This window comes from Panulirus ornatus, chromosome 65 (assembly GCF_036320965.1).
Source record: "Panulirus ornatus isolate Po-2019 chromosome 65, ASM3632096v1, whole genome shotgun sequence".
Lineage (NCBI taxonomy): Eukaryota > Metazoa > Arthropoda > Malacostraca > Decapoda > Palinuridae > Panulirus > Panulirus ornatus.
This window is the reverse complement of record NC_092288.1, coordinates 15,761,524-15,783,356: the sequence shown is the minus strand read 5'-3', so window position 1 is coordinate 15,783,356 and position 21,833 is coordinate 15,761,524. Positions and strand designations below refer to the sequence as shown.

Below are 21,833 nucleotides of genomic sequence, written 5' to 3'. Positions count from 1 at the left end.
CTACACTTGTCCTCCTCAGTCTGATGCTCTGTACATGCATTGACCCTCACCATCAATACTCTCCCAAACAACTTACTAGATATATTCATCAAACTTATGCCTCTGTAGTTTGAACACTCTCCTTTATCCAACTTGCCTTTGCACAGTCGCAACATACATGCATTCTCACCATGATCCATACGTCCATTGAAAATCCTTACCAACCAATCAACAACACAGTCACCCTCGTTCTTAATAAATTCAACCGCAATACTGTCCACTCCGGCTGCCTGGCCACATTTCATATTACATAAGGCTTTCATCAACTCTTCTCTCTTCACCATACCACTCACCATAACTCACACTGTACACCACCCCGACCCAAACACCCTACATCTACCACTCTCGTCAAACGCATCCAACCATCCTTCAAAATACTCACTTCATCTCCTCCTCACTTCATCACTACCTGTTATCACTTCCCGTTTTTCTCCCTTCACTGATGTTTCTTTCTTTCTTTCTCTCTTGTAATGAGAGTTGGGGTGAGAGAGTATCATTAAATTTTAGGGAGAATGGAAGGATGTTTTGGAAGGAGGTAATAAAGTGCGTAAGACAAGAGAGCACATGGGAACGTCAGTGAAGGGGGCTAATGGGGAGATAATAAGAAGTAGTGATGAAGTGAGGAGAAGAGAGAGTATTTTGAAGTTTTGTTAAATGTGTTTGATGATAGTGGCAGATATAGGGTGTTTTGGTCGAGGTGGTGTGCGAAGTGAGAGGGTCAGGGAGAATGGTTTGGTAGACAGAGAAGAGGTAGTGAAAGCTTTGCGGAAGATGAAAGCCGGCAAGGCGGTAGGTTTGGATGGTATTGCAGTGGAATTTATTAAAAAAAAAAGGGGGGTTGACTGTGTTGTTAACTGGTTGGTAAGGATATGCAGTGTATGTGAAGTGCCTGAAGATTAGCGGCATGCATGCATAGTGCCATTGTACAGAGGCAAAGGGGATAAAGGTGTGTTCCAGTTGCAGAGGTATAAGTTTGTTGAGTATTCCTGGGAAATTATATGGGAGGGTATTGATTGAGAGGGTGAAGGCATGTACAGATCATCAGATTGCGGAAGAGCAGTGTGGTTTCAGAAGTGGTAGAGATGTGTGGATCAGGTATTAGCTTTGAAGAATGTATGCGAGAAGTACTTAGAAAAACGAATGGATTTGTACATAGCATTTATGGATATGGAGAAGGCATATGATAAGAGTTGATAGAGATGCTTTGTGGAAGGTATTAAGAGTATATGGTGTGGGAGGCAAGTTGCTAGAAGCAGTGAAAAGTTTTTATCAAGGATGTAAGGCATATGTGCGAGTAGGAAAAGAGGAAAGTGATTGGTTCCCACTGAATATCGGTTTGCGGCAGGGGTGCGTGATGTTTCCATGGATGTTAATTTGTTTATGAATGGGGTTATTAGGGAGGTTAATGAAAGCTTTGGAGAGAGGGGCAAGTATGCAGTCTGTTGTGGATGAGAGGGCTTCGAAAGTGAGTCAGTTGTTGTTCGCTGGTGATACAGCGCTGGTGGCTGATTCGGATGAGAAACTGCAGAATCTGGTGACTTAGTTTGCTGAAGTGTGTGAAAGAAGAAAGCCGAGAGTAAATGTGAATAAGAGCAAGGTTATTAGGTTCAGTAGGGCTGAGGGGCAAGTTAATTGGGAGGTAAGATTGAATGGAGAAAAACTGGAGAAAGTGAAGTGTTTTAGATATCTGTGAGTGGACTTAGCAGCGAATGGAACCATGGAAGCGGAAGTGAGCCACAGGGTAGGGGAGGGGAGCGAAGGTTCTGGGAGCGTTGAAGAATGTGTGGAAGGCGAGAACGTTATCTCGGAGAGCAAAAATGGGTGTGTTTGAAGTAATAGTGGTTCCAGCAATGTTATATGGTTGCGAGGCATGGGCTATAGATAGGGTTGTGCATAGGAGGGTGGATGTGTTGGAAATGAAATGTTTGAGGACAATATGTGGTGTGAGGGGGTTTGATCGAGTAAGTAATGAAAGGGTAAGAGAGATGTGTGGTAATAAAAGTGTGGTTGAGAGAGCAGAAAAGGGTGTATTGAAATGGTTTGGTCACATGAAGAGAATGAGTAAGGAAAGATTGACAAAGAGGATATATGTGTCAGAGGTGGAGGGAACAAGAAGTGAGGGACCAAAATGGAGGTGGAAGGATGGAATGAAAAAGATTTTGAGCGATCAGGGCCTGAACATACAGGAGGGTGAAAGGTGTCCAAGGAATAGAGTGAATTGGAACGATGTGGTAAACTCGGGGTCGACGTGCTGTCAGTGGATTGAACCAGGGCATGTGAAGCATCTGGGGCAAATCATGGAAAGTTTTGTGGGGCCTGGATGTGGAAAGAGAGCTGTGGTTTCAGTGCATTACACATGACAGCTAGAGTCTGAGTGTGGACGAATGTGGCCTTTGTCCTTTCCTAGCGCTACCTCGTGCGCACGCGGGGGGACGGGGGTGTCATTTCATGTGTGGCGGGGTGGCGGCGAGAATGGATGAAGGCAGCATATATGAATATGTGCATGTGTATATATGTATATATCTGTGTATGTATATGTATGTATACGTTGAAATGTATAGGTATGTATATGTGCGTGTTTGGGCGTTTATATATATACATGTGTATGTGGGTGGGTTGGGCCATTCTTTCGTATGTTTCCTTGCGCTACCTCGCTAACGCGGGAGACAGAAAGTATATATATATATATATATATATATATATATATATATATATATATATATATATATATATATATATATATTGAGGAGAGGGACTGCACCCCTCAATGTGTGGTAAATATTAGATTTCTTAATGCCATTCACATTTCCTTCCTGATCACAATAAGTTGTTCCACACGTCTAAGTGCTCTGCTGCTGAAGCAATCTATCCGCCCGTCCTTCCAGACACGCCTTCCTACCCAGTTTCCTCATAAATCTCCAGTGGATTTCAAAGAAGTGATGCATGTTAATATCATCGTAACCTTTGAAGAAGTCGATCGTGTCTTCCATGATCATATTTTTTCCTTCTCAGTGGTAAATGTGTCGAGGACTTCCTTCCTTCCTTCCTATGTCCTTCCTCTTACTTCTGGTACTCGCACCATCATCATTCCTTCCTCTCACTTCCAGCATTACAGTCTATACGTATATACCTTGATCCTTGTTTAACAGGTGCAAGTGTTTCCACAAGGTAGGTGACCCAGATGAGTATCGCATACTGTAAGTTGGCTCAGCCATACGTATATCAAACATAGTCTTCCCGGATATAACCTTGTTCATGGGCTTGACAGCAATTTTTGAGATAAAATGGATAATTTGCTTCTCATGATCCTCCTGAGGTGATGTTCTGGTGATAAGGAAGGTAAATATGTTCCCTCAAGGTTCCCTCATCAGTTTGAATCTTACATTTTGCTTCCTCTAGTACTTCGATCGTTTGGCTAATCAGATTTCGCCCCTCTCTCATCTTCGTTAGGTAGCCGGGCTTCGGAAGCCATTTCTCTCACCGCTGTGTACTCCGTCAAGGCCTTCCCATTGCCACATCCTGCGCTGTTTATCACTCGGTGCGTCATGCGCTTCACGTTAATGCCAATTATATTGAGGCGTTCAGTTCCGTCTGGCAAGCCCATGACCTTTGTGCGGCGGGTCTGGCGCCTTCATGAGGCACCTGACATGCCCTGACTTTTAATGCCTGCTTTCCAGGGTGCGGTTCTCGTTCCAGGTCGGCAGCACTGGAAATTCCGTGTGTACTTTGCAGTACAAACGTCTTGAAACTTACCATTGGACATTTCACACATACTTTAGTTGGTGTTAATGACTACAGTAATTATTCAGTTTTGTCATTCCATTATTGACTAGTTTAAATAATTGTATGATATAGTTTGGGTTAATCCTTTCATCCGTTCGCAGTTTCAGTTAGTTTTTTCATTTTCTTATGTTTCAGTGATGTCAGTCTAATCGTGTATCTTTGTAGCGTTGCCTGATTGTCTTGTACACTACCCTAATCCATCGCGGGTCTCTCTCTACTCTCTACTCTCTCTTCGTTTCGCTGTAACCTTTTCTCTATCCCTTCTTTGATCGTGGTCACCCTTCTAACCCTTTCGAACACTTTAGAGTTCCTGTAATCTGTTGCAAGTATTGGGAAGGAACAACACCAAACCGAACACAACCATCCGGTAACGCTTGTTTACCAGTGGCGTCTTAGCTACGTCTCTTCCTTGTATATGAACTAACTATTCTACGTCTTCTATCTCATTCTTGTATCACCCCTGACGGTGTGGTCATTACACGAAAGTGCACTTGGGAACTTATCGTGTTTCATTGTCTTAGTGGTTTTATGCATATACCAGATCACGCGCACCACTGCAACCTCTTGCAACAATATATATATATATATATATATATATTACTACACATTATTCCCGATGTGCAAGTGGGATGTCCTGCATGTATTGTAGCTGTTCCCTGCTCCTTCCGCTGTTTGCTCCTTGCTTGCTGAAGCCTATGGTAATGCTTAGGATAGTTCATATCGACAGATATCCTCGAGCTGGCCCTAAACATCATGACTGTGTTGATAACATGGCCAAAACTGTCTTATGGTCCCCCATTCCCTCCCATTAGATATAGCGCCACACGTCCCATTCAGTCCGCTCTGTCCTCATCGCAGTAGTCGAGAATGATTTATGCCTCCTATGAGTTGCTGAAAGTCCTACCAGCTGCAGAATTGAATAGCTATAACAACCATGCATGTCGTGGGCGCGTATGGCCTTGGAATTATCTTGAGTATCTGGTTAATAGCTTGATGTTGACGGCCTTAAATACCCTGGCAGTTGATTGGCCTAAAGTCCACATAACCTAACCAAACTAGAGCTAACGAACACCAGTATGGGATATATCACAGCTTTGTCGTGCGAGTACGTCTGCATTACAGGTATATCTGGCATGTTACATAAAACCATGACCCTGGGAAGTCCAAGTCGGCTTTTATCTGCACCTGTACGACATACTTGATCATTATACTGTTGAGTGCCCTCAGATAAGTGACTTCCGGCCTTAAGTATCGGGAAATTTGTGACCACTGAAGCTTATGCCCTGAGGCCAGTCTCTATACTCTAACCAAAGTCTGTTGTGAGTTAAGCTTTACCTTGCGTCATGTAACTTGTCTCATGAAACCGTCAAATGTCGCTGTGTCCTCGATGACTTGTATTTGCAAGTACATCCAACCTCTTCTGTTATGTTGCCGGTGCCAGTGCGTTGTGTGGGCTGTATACCTGATGTACTTTGACAGTCCTTTGCATTAACAACTTCAGTTGGTAGAGTGTGTTAGTAAGTCTCGCATCAGAATACACTGTAGGGCTTTGTACGAATATATCTTAGGTTTTGTAAGTAGTCTGGTCGCCCCTCGCATCAAGTGATGTTGCTCCCTCCTCTTTTTTCCGACGGGAGGAAGATCCTGCGTGTCCTTGGTCCCCGGCCGTAACCTTCATATGTGGATGTATTTTGCATTCATCGTACTCTCTGTACCTGCCTGCACGTACTCCAGGCTATATGGCCTTCACCTACCGGATCACATAAACTTTTTGCTTGTGAACATTTAAGCAAATAAAACTATTTAACTATAAACACTGCATATCCTCCCTAATTATGCTCATCTGTCCTCTTTCTTTCTACAAATAACGAGTTGAATTTTTACGTTGTTCTCTACAAGTGTTTGGGCCCGCCTTGGCACTCTGCTATTTTTCTCCATTTTGCAACTCATGACTCTTGGGTTTGACTCTATGATCCCTGAGCACAATCCACAGTATGATGGGGGTGATCTGTTTACCCTACCCTGAATCACTGGGTCAAAAACTTGGCCATAGTCTATGCCCAAGGGTCGCACCGACATGCTATGAGGATTCACAGTGATACAGGCGCTTCCAACAAAGTCTGCCAATCCATCGTGATTTGTTGAAACCTCTAAGGCCATCTACTTCATGCTCAGTACATCCAGATCTCATGTCCTTTCCTCTTTATTCTTTTGGAGATATTCTTCCATGTGCTTGTCATGGTCTAGCGTATGGAGCATAATTAGCGACCCCGTTTCTCTCTGTTTTCATGTCTCGGTAACTTTTGGTTGGATTTGGTTACTTGCTGTGTCCGTCGGCCTGTAACTCATCTCAGTGATCTTTAAGTTTACATGCAGTGGCTTATCTTTAAGCTTTGGCTTTAAGCATTCTTCTCTGATCGTTCGTGTGATGTAATTTTATGGACACATCATATTTCAGCATTGCTCTTATCTTTGTGGGACTTTTATGTCGTGTGTGTGTGTGTGTGTGTGTGTGTGTGTGTGTGTGTGTGTGTGTGTGTGTGTGTGTGTGTTACCGGTCTTCTGCTCGAGGTTACAACGCGAGTGAAAAGTCATCCTTGGTAAGGCTGCATATTGGCATCACAGTCTCATAAAGGAACTTCTTACTGTAAAGGGATCTACGTTTCTCCGCTACTGGAAGTAGCGCAACCTTAGTCTGCATGAGCCTTTAGGTAACACAAGGAATCTTTCAGAGAAATTGTGTCTGGTGTGGTTTTAAGCAAATGTTTTAGAATATATTTGTAATTGTTATAACTGTTTCTAGTCACAGAAGAAGCAAGTGCTTTTTTTTTCTGTGGAAAAAAGTTATTAATTCGTCGGTGTAATGTGTTAACCTTAAGTCCCAGAATGAAGGGGAGGAAAAAATCGCTTAACGAGGACAAAAGCTCATTGCATGTGAGGAAACAAAAAAAGAATGATTTCAAACGAAATGTTCGAGTAAGGCGACCATCACCCCACCAACCTTAGCTAGGCTGCAGCTGCCGCCCCAGAACGGGACTGCAAGCAACAGGAACTGGCAGTGCTATTCCCATCCCTTAAGATTCACCATTGGTCTTCACCATATATATATATATATATATATATATATATATATATATATATATATATATATATATATATATATATATATATATCGTGGGATTATAATCATTGGTGTTTTTTCAGAGCATTACAGTAAAAAACGTTTTTTTCAAAAATCTAAATTAAGTCATGCGGCTGATTCATCCAATATATATATATATATATATATATATATATATATATATATATATATATATATATATATATTATCCCTGGGGATAGGGGAGAAAGAATACTTCCCACGTATTCCCTGCGTGTCGTAGAAGGCGACTAAAAGGGAAGGGAGCGGGGGGCTGGAAATCCTCCCCTCTCGTTTTTTTTTAATTTTCCAAAAGAATGAACAGAGAAGGGAGCCAGGTGAGGATATTCCCTTAAAGGCCCAGTCCTCTGTTCTTAACGCTACCTCGCTATCGCGGGAAATGGCGAATAGTATGAAAAAAAAAAAAAAAAAATATATATATATATATATATATATATATATATATATATATATATATATATATATATATATGCCTGACACAGCAAGGATTCGAACCTCATACCATCTGTGTGGTTGCTAGGTACGCTGGTCACTCGGCTTCACTGCACAGCTGAGTGGTCAGCGTACCCAGCGACCACATAAGTGCCACGTGGTTCGAATCCATGCCGTTGCATTATGAGTTCTTTGATGGAACGCGTTCAAATGTACTATATATACATATATGTATATATACATATATGTATATATATACATATATATATATATATACATATATGTACATATACATATATATATACATATATATACATATATATATATACATATATGTATATATACATATATGTATATATACATATATGTATATATATATATATATATATATATATATATATATATATATATTTTTTTTTTTTTTTTTTTTTTTTTTTTTTTTATACTTTGTCGCTGTCTCCCGCGTTTGCGAGGTAGCGCGAGGAAACAGACGAAAGAAATGGCCCAACCCCCCATACACACGTACATACACACGTCCACACACGCAAATATACATACCTACACAGCTTTCCATGGTTTACCCCAGACGCTTCACATGCCTTGATTCAATCCACTGACAGCACGTCAACCCCTGTATACCACATCGCTCCAATTCACTCTATTCCTTGCCCTCCTTTCACCCTCCTGCATGTTCAGGCCCCGATCACACAAAATCTTTTTCACTCCATCTTTCCACCTCCAATTTGGTCTCCCTCTTCTCCTCGTTCCCTCCACCTCCGACACATATATCCTCTTGGTCAATCTTTCCTCACTCATTCTCTCCATGTGCCCAAACCATTTCAAAACACCCTCTTCTGCTCTCTCAACCACGCTCTTTTTATTTCCACACATCTCTCTTACCCTTACGTTACTTACTCGATCAAACCACCTCACACCACACATTGTCCTCAAACATCTCATTTCCAGCACATCCATCCTCCTGCGCACAACTCTATCCATAGCCCACGCCTCGCAACCATACAACATTGTTGGAACCACTATTCCTTCAAACATACCCATTTTTGCTTTCCGAGATAATGTTCTCGACTTCCACACATTTTTCAAGGCTCCCAAAATTTTCGCCCCCTCCCCCACCCTATGATCCACTTCCGCTTCCATGGTTCCATCCGCTGACAGATCCACTCCCAGATATCTAAAACACTTCACTTCCTCCAGTTTTTCTCCATTCAAACTCACCTCCCAATTGACTTGACCCTCAACCCTACTGTACCTAATAACCTTGCTCTTATTCACATTTACTCTTAACTTTCTTCTTCCACACACTTTACCAAACTCAGTCACCAGCTTCTGCAGTTTCTCACATGAATCAGCCACCAGCGCTGTATCATCAGCGAACAACAACTGACTCACTTCCCAAGCTCTCTCATCCCCAACAGACTTCATACTTGCCCCTCTTTCCAGGACTCTTGCATTTACCTCCCTAACAACCCCATCCATAAACAAATTAAACAACCATGGAGACATCACACACCCCTGCCGCAAACCTACATTCACTGAGAACCAATCACTTTCCTCTCTTCCTACACGTACACATGCCTTACATCCTCGATAAAAACTTTTCACTGCTTCTAACAACTTGCCTCCCACACCATATATTCTTAATACCTTCCACAGAGCATCTCTATCAACTCTATCATATGCCTTCTCCAGATCCATAAATGCTACATACAAATCCATTTGCTTTTCTAAGTATTTCTCACATACATTCTTCAAAGCAAACACCTGATCCACACATCCTCTACCACTTCTGAAACCGCACTGCTCTTCCCCAATCTGATGCTCTGTACATGCCTTCACCCTCTCAATCAATACCCTCCCATATAGTTTACCAGGAATACTCAACAAACTTATACCTCTGTAATTTGAGCACTCACTCTTATCCCCTTTGCCTTTGTACAATGGCACTATGCACGCATTCCGCCAATCCTCAGGCACCTCACCATGAGTCATACATACATTAAATAACCTTACCAACCAGTCAACAATACAGTCACCCCCTTTTTTAATAAATTCCACTGCAATACCATCCAAACCTGCTGCCTTGCCGGCTTTCATCTTCCGCAAAGCTTTTACTACCTCTTCTCTGTTTACCAAATCATTTTCCCTAACCCTCTCACTTTGCATATATATATATATATATATATATATCATCCCTGGGGATGGGGGAGAAAGAATACTTCCCACGTATTCCCTGCGTGTCGTAGAAGGCGACTAAAAGGGAAGGGAGCGGGGGGCTGGAAATCCTCCCCTCTCGGTTTTTTTTTTTAATTTTCCAAAAGAAGGAACAGAGAAGGGGGCCGGTGAGGATATTCCCTCAAAGGCCCAGTCCTCTGTTCTTAACGCTACCTCGCTATCGCGGGAAATGGCGAATAGTATGAAAAAAAAAAAAAAAAAAAAAATATATATATATATATATATATATATATATATATATATATATATATATATATATATATATATATATAGTAATGGTGAAGAGCTTGTAGATTAGTGTACTGAAAAAGGACTGGTGATTAGGAATACCTGGTTTAAAAACAAAGAAATACATAAGTATGCGTATATAAGTAGGAGAGATGGTCAGAGAGCGTTATTGGATTACCTGTTAATTGATAGGTGCGTGAGAGACTTTTCGAGGTTAATGTGCTGAGAGGGGCTAATGGGGAGGTAATAACAAGCAGTGGTGAAGTGAGGAGATGGAGTGAGTATTTTGAAGGTTTGTTGAATGTGTTTGATGACTGAGTGGCAGATATAGGGTGTTTTGGTCGAAGTGGTGTGCGAAGTGATAGGGGTCAGGGAGAATGGTTTGGTAAACAGAGAAGAGGTAGTGAAAGCTTTAGTTTGCATGATATTGCAGAGGAATTCATTAAAGGTGGTGACTGTGTTGTTGACTGGTTGGTAAGGATATTCAATGTATGTATGGTTTATGTTGAAGTACCTGCTGATTGGCGGAATGCATGCATAGTGCCATTGTACAAAGGCAAAGGGGATAAAAGTGAGTGTTCAATTTACAGAGGTATAAGTTTGTTAAGTATTCTTGGGAAATTGTATGGGAGGGTATTGATTGAGAGGGTAAATGCATGTACAGAGCATCAGACTGGGGCAGAGCAGTGTGGTTTCAGAAGTGGTAGAGGATTTGTGGATCAGGTGTTTGCTTTGAAGAATGTACGTAAGAAATACTTAGAAAAACACATGGATTTGTATGTAGCACTTATGAATTTGGAGAAGGCATATGATAGAGTTGATAGAGATGATCTGTGGAAGTTATCAAGAGTATATGGTGTCGGAGGGAATTTGCTAGGATCAGTGAAAAGTTTTTATCAAGGATTTAAGGTATGTGTACGAGTAGGAAGGGAGGAAAGTGACTGGTTCCCAATGAATGTCGGTTTGCGGCAGGGGTGCGTGATGTCTTCATGGTTGTTTGATTTGTTTATGGATGGGGTTGTTAGGGAGGTGAATGCAAGCGTTTTGGAGAGAGGGTCAAGTATGCAGCCTGTTGTGGATGAAAGGGCTTGGGAAGTGAGTCAGTTGTTCGCTGATGATACAGCGCTGGTGGCTGATTCGGGTGAGAAACTACTGAAGCTGGTGACTGAGTTTGGTAAAGTGTGTTAAAGAAGAAAGCTGAAAGTAACTGTGAATAACTGCAAGGTTAGTAGGTTCAGTCGGGTTGAGGGACAAGTGAATTAGGAGGTAAGTTTGAATGGAGAAAAACTGGAGGAAGTGAAGTGGTTTAGATATCTGGAAATAGATTTAGCAGCGAATGGAACCATAGAAGCGGAAGTGAGTCACAGAGTGAGGGAGGGGGCGAAGGTACTGGGAGCATTGAAGAATGTGTGGAAGTCGAGAACGTTATCTCGGAGAGCAAAAATGGGTATGTTTGAAGGAATAGTGCTTCCAACAATGTTATATGGTTGCGAGGCATGGGCTATAGATATGGTTGTGCGTAGGAGGGTTAGGAGGGTGGATGTGTTGGAAATGAAATGTTTGAGGACAATATGTGGTGTGAGGTGGTTTGATCGAGTAAGTAATGAAAGGGTAATAGAGATGTGTGGTAATATAAAGAGTGTGGTGGAGAGAGCAGAAGAGGGTGTATTGCAATGGTCTAGCCACATGGAGAGAATGAGTGAGGAAAGATTGACAAAGAGGATATATGTGTCAGAGGTGGAGGGAACGAGAAGTACGAGATCAAATTGGAGATGGAAGGATGTAGTGAAAAAGATTTTGAGTGATTGGGGCCTGAACATACAGGAGGGTGAAAGGCGTGCAAGGAATAGAATGAATTGGAACGATGTGGTGTACCGGGGTCGACGTACTGTCACTAGATTGAGCCAGGGCATGTGAAATGTCTAGGGTAAACCATGGAAAGTTTTGTGGGGCCTGGATGTGGAAAGGGAGCTGTGGTTTCGGTGCATTACACATGGCAGCTAGAGACTGAATGTGAACGAATGTGGCCTTTGTTGTCTTTTCCTGGCGCTACCTCGGGCGCGCGCGGGGGGAGGGGGGTGCCGTTTCATGTGGCGGGGTGGCTACGGGAATGGATGGGGGCAGCATTATAAGTGTGTACACGTGTATATATGTATATGTTTGTGTATGTATACGTTGAAATGTATAGTTATGTATGTGCGTGTGTGGGCGTTTATGTATATATACATGTGTATATATACATAATTATTTCGTCTGTTTCCTTGTGCCACCTCGCTAACGCGGGAGACAGCAAATAAGTATAATATATATATATATATATATATATATATATATATATATATATATATATATATATATATATATCAGTATTACCCGACTCCTGCTCAAGGCTTAAGGTTACGTCGTGAGTGAAAAGTCACCTTTTGTGAGGCTGTATCACTGCCAGTACAACCTATTAAAAATAATCTTACTCCAAAGGAATCTGTATCTCCCTGCTACTGTAAGTAGCGCAGCGTTGGGGTGCCGGAGCTTATATTCAATAATATCCTGGGTAACACCGTGACTCTCATAAAAATTGGTCCTTGAGTAAGTATACGCAAAATAAATATCTATGAGGAAGCCCATAAAGAACAAAGCAAAAACTCGTATAGGGAGCACTCAGTGTCACCACTGGCAACAAAAACAAGATGTAAAAGGCTACAGTTCTCTGCCCAGCTGGGAGGGACAGCCTCGTACACGTCACACCTGACATTTACACCATAATTTGCAGCATAATATGTATGTGTTTTATAATAGTGTTATATATCTTACCACTTACTGTATAGAGCGTAAGCGGCGTGACCTTGACATTACGATGGTATTAGTAAAGCATCTGAGGATGACTCAAGTTTTGATGAATTACTGCCAAGTAAAGATTAATTGTCTAGTTATAGTAGGTCTACGGTAAGCAGACCGAGTTGAACCCTGACTTGCTGAAACCAGTTCATTTCCCAACACGACCTACTAGAATACCTGCATAACACAAACTAAACATACATAATATCTAACTAGATCAAGTAATAATAATAATAATAATAATAATAATAATGATAATAATAATAATAATAATAATAATAATATGACCTAAGAACCCCTTTTCTTGGGAATTCTGCAGCTCAAGGCTGCACTGCACTCAGTTGTGGATCCCATTGAAGCGAGTTCTTTGACGAGACTGAACACTCTCGTCAACTGACGATGATACACCGTCACCATCCTGAAGCAGGCGGAGTGCGGTAACATGGTAACACCAGTTATATACGTATGTGTGCGTGTGTGTGTGTTCTGAAATGTTTTTACACATGAATGAGAAATGAGGTTAATCAAAGAGATATATGTGCCAGAAGCGGGGATAAGAAGGGGGAGACCGAAATGAAGTTAGAATGAATTATCATATATATATATATATATATATATATATATATATATATATATATATATATATATATATATATATATATATATATATATATATATATATATTATACATATATATATATATATATATATATATATATATATATATATATATATATATATATATATATATATATATATTTTTTTTTTTTTTTTTTTTTTTATACTTTGTCGCTGTCTCCCGCGTTTGCGAGGTAGCGCAAGGAAACAGACGAAAGAAATGGCCCAACCCCCCCCCCCCCATACACATGTACATACACACGTCCACACACGCAAATATACATACCTACACAGCTTTCCATGGTTTACCCCAGACGCTTCACATGCCTTGATTCACTCCACTGACAGCACGTCAACCCCTGTATACCACATCGCTCCAATTCACTCTATTCCTTGCCCTCCTTGCACCCTCCTGCATGTTCAGGCCCCGATCACACAAAATCTTTTTCACTCCATCTTTCCACCTCCAATTTGGTCTCCCTCTTCTCCTCGTTCCCTCCACCTCCGACACATATATCCTCTTGGTCAATCTTTCCTCACTCATTCTCTCCATGTGCCCAAACCATTTCAAAACACCCTCTTCTGCTCTCTCAACCACGCTCTTTTTATTTCCACACATCTCTCTTACCCTTACGTTACTTACTCGATCAAACCACCTCACACCACACATCGTCCTCAAACATCTCATTTCCAGCACATCCATCCTCCTGCGCACAACTCTATCCATAGCCCACGCCTCGCAACCATACAACATTGTTGGAACCACTATTCCTTCAAACATACCCATTTTTGCTTTCCGAGATAATGTTCTCGACTTCCACACATTTTTCAAGGCTCCCAAAATTTTCGCCCCCTCCCCCACCCTATGATCCACTTCCGCTTCCATGGTTCCATCCGCTGACAGATCCACTCCCAGATATCTAAAACACTTCACTTCCTCCAGTTTTTCTCCATTCAAACTCACCTCCCAATTGACTTGACCCTCAACCCTACTGTACCTAATAACCTTGCTCTTATTCACATTTACTCTTAACTTTCTTCTTCCACACACTTTACCAAACTCAGTCACCAGCTTCTGCAGTTTCTCACATGAATCAGCCACCAGCGCGTTAAGAACAGAGGACTGGGCCTTTGAGGGAATACCCTCACCTGGCCCAATTCTCTGTTCCTTCTTTTGGAAAAAAAAAAAAAAAAAAACGAGAGGGGAGGATTTCCAGCCCCCCGCTCCCTCCCCTTTTAGTCGCCTTCTACGACACGCAGGGAATACGTGGGAAGTATTCTTAATCCCCTATCCCCAGGGATAATAATATATATATATATATATATATATATATATATATATATATATATATATATATATATATATATATATAATGGAAACGTTGGTGCTCTTTAACAATACGTAGAAACAAAATGACATAAAGTTGATAGCGGTAAAACACAAATGTGGTGATTTGATCACAACCTTCATCTTTGAACCCGTTTGATGATGTCAAAAGCAAAGAAATCATTGAGGGATGCAAAGATAGAACAACCAGAAGCCATAACATGAAATTAAGCAAGAAGCGTGTTAAATAAGATATGGCGTCAAGTATTTCAAAATAATCAAAGTAGAGGGTGAATGGACAAAACTAAGTGATGGAACCGTGAATGCGCATTATATACACAAATTTAGAATTGTGAGATAGTAAAGAAAGCTCGAGTGATCGGCCCCAAGAGTGTAAAACGCTCTCGCCCATTTACTGACCTGCCACAAGGGGAAGATAAACAACTAGGTTGGCTGCGGGCAGACTGCCGCCAGCAGGATTCTCACTAGGGCGGACCAGTTCGTAAGTCATGTTCAGCGACGCTAATTCACCAAGTAATCCCGTTCGTGTGTGTGTGTGTGTGTGTGTGTGTGTGTGTTTGTGTGTGTTTGTGTGATTAATACTTTTTAGTAATATTTGTCTGTTACGGGGAGGTAGTTTTATATGTGTTGTCTAGTCTCTTGCCTACTTTGTGTGTGTGTGTGTATATATATATATATATATATATATATATATATATCTTTTGAGTACCAGCCTAAGCCACGTAGCCATATAAAGGATAAGGGGGAGATGAACAGCTGGGATTCGCTGTGGGCCGACTACCGCGCCCAGGATTCAAACTCAGGCAGGCCCGACTCTGTGCTTACTTAAGGTTATTATAACGCTAACCACCACGAACGCCCGTCAGTCTTGAGGGTCGTCAACGTAAGCCGTATCCACAAACTGAAATTTATTTATAACACTCGGATTTTAAGGATAAGTAACTAAGGTCATATAATCTTAACTTGCTTTTCAGCCGCTAGAGACCTTTTTGTCGACACGGTAGACAATTTTGAATAAAAGAAAAATCACTATGTATGTGCGTGTGTTGCTCATGAAATACAGTCTTGTAACAGAATCGAGACTTCTTTTTTCTATCATTTATGGACTAATTCTTCAAATATTCGAATGCACCTTAGTGGCGAATACAGCAGGCAGACAAAACACTGATAGGATGAAGAGCCATAAGGTGAAACAAGATAACAAAAAGAACGAAATAAAAGACTTGCTTATTTAAATTTAATCGGTACAGATATATCACACTAATAATTATGGATGAAGCTATTCGAAGTTTAGATGGAAGAGGAGCTAGTTAATAACAGACGCTAAAAGGAAAAACGAAAAGTTACACATACTTTACGATGGTGGAAAAATCAGCATGGAACATGTGCGTGTAAGAATGAGTGCTGTACACCAAGTAATAAGATCATGGTAGGTACCTACCCCATCATGGTGCATTCAGGCAGGTGGCAGTTAGGGACGGTGGTGTTGCCCAAGCACTCGGCAGATGGCTGGCTGATTCTCACAAGGCCTTAAGTTTGTTGTACTTTCAGGGTTGTGTATCGATAGTGTTTTTCTTTCTTAATTGCACTGTCACTTATTCACTTTCTCATGAAATAAAGTATTGTTTTAGGCACTAATGTTTTCTGCAATGTTATGTTTCTATAATGTCACATCTGGAACACACGGGATTTATTAGGCGTGATAATGAAAAAAAGAATAGCGAACAGAATATCATTTGCACGACAAAGACATTGATGAAAGCCAGGTAAGGATAGCTTAAGCACAGGGCAGAACAGTGTAGCCTGTGGGGTGAGGTAACAAACTGGCGAGGCTGTCCGCGGAAGTTCATGTCGCTGGGCGAGGTCTCAACAAGCACTTCCTCTTCTGTTCCATTGTTGGCCTTCTGGTGACGCACAGATATTTAACGCAAATGTAAATATTTCTGTTTACCGAAGACAATTATCAACAACATAAAGCGTATTTGATAAAGAAAACTGTAGTAATGACATAGAAACCACCTAATCATGTGATTATCGACACAAACCGAATCTGCCTTGATCCAAAGTAAGAAACTGACCAAAAGTAACCCATTTTTGTGGACAAAACTGACACAGAAAATACATAACGAACAGTTCCTGGATAGTCTTAAACCTAGTGGAAGCCTAGTTCTCGCTTAACACTGATCGGAGAATAGAGGCCTTGGGCCTAGCCTATGTTTGGAGAGTGAACGCTAGTTCTACTCTGACACTGAGTGTTCGAAGGATAGAGAGGCCTTAAGCCTAAACTGACGGTGAGAGTTCGTGGTGTCGAGGCCTTCCTTCCCCTAGCCTACTCAGTGTGTTTGGGGAGTGAGAGATATGACACAGACTGATGCTGAAATTATTCGGGGAGCGAAGGTCTTAACCTAGCTTAACACTGTTCGTACTGTAGATCTGGGATCTAACCTGTGCTTCAAATAGTAATCCTCACTGGTAATCGTGCTGTTTTACCCCTATGTCCATACAAACATTATATGCCAGTGACGCTATTGTAATTTATTTGTTCATTATCTTACGGAGCAGGGAGGGCAAGGAACTTAGGAGGTGCATGTTTTGTGGCACCCTAACATTGTACTTAGAGGACGTGATGAGTTTTGATGAGGTGTGAATTTTGCTGTGGTGTAGCATGTGTCTCATATTCTGTAGATGTTTGTTGTTTTGTTGTGGAAACGTGTTGGGTTGCACACACACACACACAGTTTGATAATGTAGAGATCATTTCGATAATAAACTAAATTCTCTCTCAAGAAGCAAAGCAAGATGTTTGTTAGAAAGGATGCAAAGCATTATTGTTATCGTATCTTAGTTGTAGATGGATGGAATACAAACTAAGTGATGAAACTGTAAATGCTGACGGTACACAAAAGCAAAGTGTATGATATAACGGTTCAAGAGATGGTGCCGGCGGATGTAAAACTCCCTTCCCATTCTATGCAAAGTTACACACCCAAGATGCTCCATTATTGCACTAGGTTCCAAGTAACACTGCATGCACTTAGGTTGTCCATATTCTTTTCCTTCAAAATAGTATATGAATATTTTCGTAGCAAAATATAGCTAAAGTGAACAAAACGACAGATCAGAGAGAGGAATGTGGACGATTCACCGACCAAGCCCAGTGACGGAGGTCAATCCTGGCGCACGCTGTGCCTGTCGTGCGGAGAAACACAGACGCCACCCTGCTCTCTCGGCAGCTGGCAGGGAACTGATCGTACGCAAAGCCAACTGCCGGACCCGCCATGAACGCTGCCCCTCTCCGATACCCGCCACACCCCCGCCTTCACCAACCGAGGTCGGTGTCTGTCCCAGCCCCATCCCTTACCCAACCCTCCATTTGCCCTCCCTAGTCGTTATTTTGAACGTAAGTGAATGACTTCCTTGTATTAAGAGCAGTGGCACAGTCACGTACGACGTTGGGTTACGATCATCTTTCCTGGATCTGGATCTCGTAAATTCAGTTTCATCACGTGAATCTTTAAGGTTTACGGGCTCTCATGCTTTTCATAGAGTTTATGATACATGGACCAGATCTAAACTCGGTGATAAGAGGACGCTCCTGTAGGGTTCTAGCTTGTGCTCATATGGATTATTATGGGCTTCCGTAGAGAAATGTTTTTTGTCGTTGACCATGATTTGCACAAGAGCCAACCCGCTCGAGTCGGCTTACACCCACCAAACCAGCTGTACATTCTCCTCTCCGAGCTTAGGGTGGTGTGTGTGTGTGTGTGTAGTGTGTGTGTGTGTGTGTGTGTGTGTGTGTGTGTAAACACAAGAGTAAAGACTGTTGTACACATATACAAGGTTAAGAGAGTGGGCAATGCGAGAGGAAAGCTTTCTCCCAGTAACATACAAATAACATGCCGCCTGCACAGCTTTGCCTGCTCTAGGAACAAGCTCTGCCTGCCACATGTATCTTTGACCGGTTCTGCCCCTGGCTTTTACAATGACAATGGTTTGCTCTGGCCTTGTATTAATCATAAGGATGTTCATTAGTGGACTGCAGAGCGTTGTTGACCGCGACTCATGCGCCCCCCACTCCAGACCTAAGGTGGAGCGCCCGGAGGTTCGGATCCTCGTCATGGTAGTCGGTCTGCAATCAACCTCTTCCTAGGGGCTGGTCGATAAACTGGGTACCTGGCTTAACCTAGAATATCTTTATCTATCTATCTATCTATCTATCTATCTATCTATATATAAATAAATATATATATATATATATATATATATATATATATATATATATATATATATATATATTTACATATTTATTTATATTTATTTATTTTATTATACTTTGTCGCTGTCTCCCGCGTTTGCGAGGTAGCTCAAGGAAACAGACGAAAGAAATGCCCCCCCCCCCCATACACATGTATATACATACGTCCACACACGCAAATATACATACCTACACAGCTTTCCATGGTTTACCCCAGACGCTTCACATGCCTTGATTCAATCCACTGACAGCACGTCAACCCCGGTATACCACCGCTCCAATTCACTCTATTCCTTGCCCTCCTTTCACCCTCCTGCATGTTCAGGCCCCGATCACACAAAATCTTTTTCACTCCATCTTTCCACCTCCAATTTGGTCTCCCTCTTCTCCTCGTTCCCTCCACCTCCGACACATATATCCTCTTGGTCAATCTTTCCTCACTCATTCTCTCCATGTGCCCAAACCACTTCAAAACACCCTCTTCTGCTCTCTCAACCACGCTCTTTTTATTTCCACACATCTCTCTTACCCTTACGTTACTCACTCGATCGAACCACCTCACACCACACCTTTATATTATACTTTGACGCTGTCTCCCGCGAAAGCGAGATATCGCAAGGAAGCAAACGAAAGAATTGCCCACCCCACCCACATACACATGTATATACAAAACGGCCTCACACACACATAAACATACCTATACATTTCAGACATATACATATATACACATGTACATATTCATACATGCTGCCTTCATTCATTCTCGCCACCACCCCGCCACACATGAAATGACGCCGCGCTCCCCCCGCATGCGCGCGAGATAGCGTTAGGAAAAGACAACAAAGGCCACATTCGTTAACACTCTGTCTCTAGCTGTCATGTGTAATGCACCGAAACCACAGCTCCCTTTCCACATCCAGGACCCTCAAAACTTTCCATGGTTTACCCCAGACGCTTCACATGCCCTGGTTCAATCCATTAACAACACGTCGACCCCGGCATACTACGTCGTTCCAATTCACTCTATTCCTTGCACGCCTTTCACCCTCCTGTATGTTCAAGCCCCGATCGCTCAAAATCTTTTTCACTCCATCCTTCCACCTCCTATTTGGTCTCGCACTTCTCGTTCCCTCCACCTCTGACACATACATCATATTTGTCAATCTTTCCGCACTCATTCTCTCCATGTGACCAAACCATTTCAATACACCATCTTCTGCTCTCTCAATCACACTCTTTTTATTACCACACATCTCTCTTACCCATTCATTACTTGATCAAACCACCTCACACCACATATTGTCCTCAAACATCTCATTTCCAACACACACACTCTCCTCCGCACAACCCTATCTATCGCCCATGCCTCACAACTATGTGACATTGTTGGAACCACTGTTCCTTCAAACATACCCATTTTTGCTCTCTAAGATAACGTTCTCGCCTTCCGCACATTCTTCAACGCTCCCAGAACCTTTGCCCCCTCCCCAACCTTGTGACTCACTTCTGCTTCCAATATATATATATATATATATATATATATATATATATATATATATTATCCCTGGGGATAGGGGAGAAAGAATACTTCCCACGTATTCCCTGCGTGTCGTAGAAGGCGACTAAAAGGGGAGGGAGCGGGGGGCTGGAAATCCTCCCCTCTCGGTTTTTTTTTTTTTTTTTTTTTTTTTTCCAAAAGAAGGAACAGAGAATTCGGCCAGGTGAGGGTATTCCCTCAAAGGCCCAGTCCTCTGTTCTTAACGCTACCTCGCTAATGCGGGAAATGGCGAATAGTTTGAAAGAAAGATATATATATATATATATATTTATATATATATATATATATATATATATATATATATATATATATATATATATATATATATATATATATATATATTTCTTTCTTTTTTTATACTGTTCGCTTTATCAATCTTTCCTCGCTTATTCTCTCCATGTGACCAGACCATTTCAATACACCCTTTTCTACTCTCTCAACCACACTCTTTTTATTACCACACATATCTCTTACCCTTTCATTACTTACTCGATCAAACCATCTCACACCACATATTGTCCCCGTACATCTCATTTCCAACACATCCACCATCTGGCACAACCCTATCAATAGCCCACGCCTCGCAACCATATAACATTGTTAGAACCACTATTCCTTCAAACATACCAATTTTTCCTCTTTGAGAGAACATTCTCGCCTTAGACACATTCTTCAACGCTCCCAGAACCTTTGCCCACTACCCCACCCTGTGACTCACTTCCGCTTCCATGGTTCCATCCGCTGTGAAATCCACTCCCAGATATCTAAAACACTTCACTTCCTCCAGTTTTTCTCCATTCAAACTTACCTCCCAAATGAATTGTCCCTCAACACTAATGAACCTAATAACCTTGCTCTTATTCACATTTACTCTCAGCTTTCTTTTTTCACACCTTTACCACACTCAGTCACCAGCTTCTGCAGTTTCTCACCCGATTAATCCACCAGCGCTGTATCATCAGCGATCAATAACTGACTCACTTCTCAAGCCCTCTCATCCATAACCGACTGCATACTTGCTCCTCTTTCCAAAACTCTTGCATTCACCTCCCTAACAGCCCCGTCCATAAGCAAATTAAACAACCATGGAGACATCACGCACCCATACCGCCAACCAACATTCATTGAGAACCAATCCCTTTCCTCTCTTTCTACTCGTACACATGCATTACTTCCTTGATAAAAAAAAATTTCACTGCTTCTAACAACTTGCCTCCCACACCATACACTCTTAATACCCTCCACGGAACATCTCTATCAACCCCATCATATGCCTTCTCCAGATTCATAAATGCTATATGCAAATCTATCTGTTTTTCTAAGT

At 41.8% G+C, this 21,833-nt stretch overlaps 2 protein-coding genes across 4 annotated transcripts in view; one reads left to right on the top strand and one right to left on the bottom strand.

Annotated features, from left to right (window-relative positions):
• Positions 1 to 17,979, bottom strand: part of LOC139746558 (uncharacterized) — a 78,751-nt gene extending 60,772 nt beyond the window's left edge. For 2 of the 3 annotated variants that reach the window (XM_071657917.1, XM_071657916.1), the window contains exons 1-2: positions 17,846 to 17,979; positions 16,138 to 16,370 (exon numbers count right to left, since the gene is read on the bottom strand). Coding sequence is in view for 1 of the 3 variants with exons in the window: in XM_071657916.1 (XP_071514017.1) it covers positions 16,138 to 16,145 (8 nt within the window). In the remaining 2 variants the exon portion in view is untranslated. The remainder of the gene's footprint in view (positions 1 to 16,137; positions 16,371 to 17,845) is intronic. The other variant, XM_071657918.1, reaches the window with a different exon arrangement.
• Positions 1 to 21,833, top strand: part of LOC139746557 (prenylcysteine oxidase 1-like) — a 631,496-nt gene that overhangs the window by 471,707 nt on the left and 137,956 nt on the right. The gene's annotated exons all lie outside the window — the stretch shown is intronic.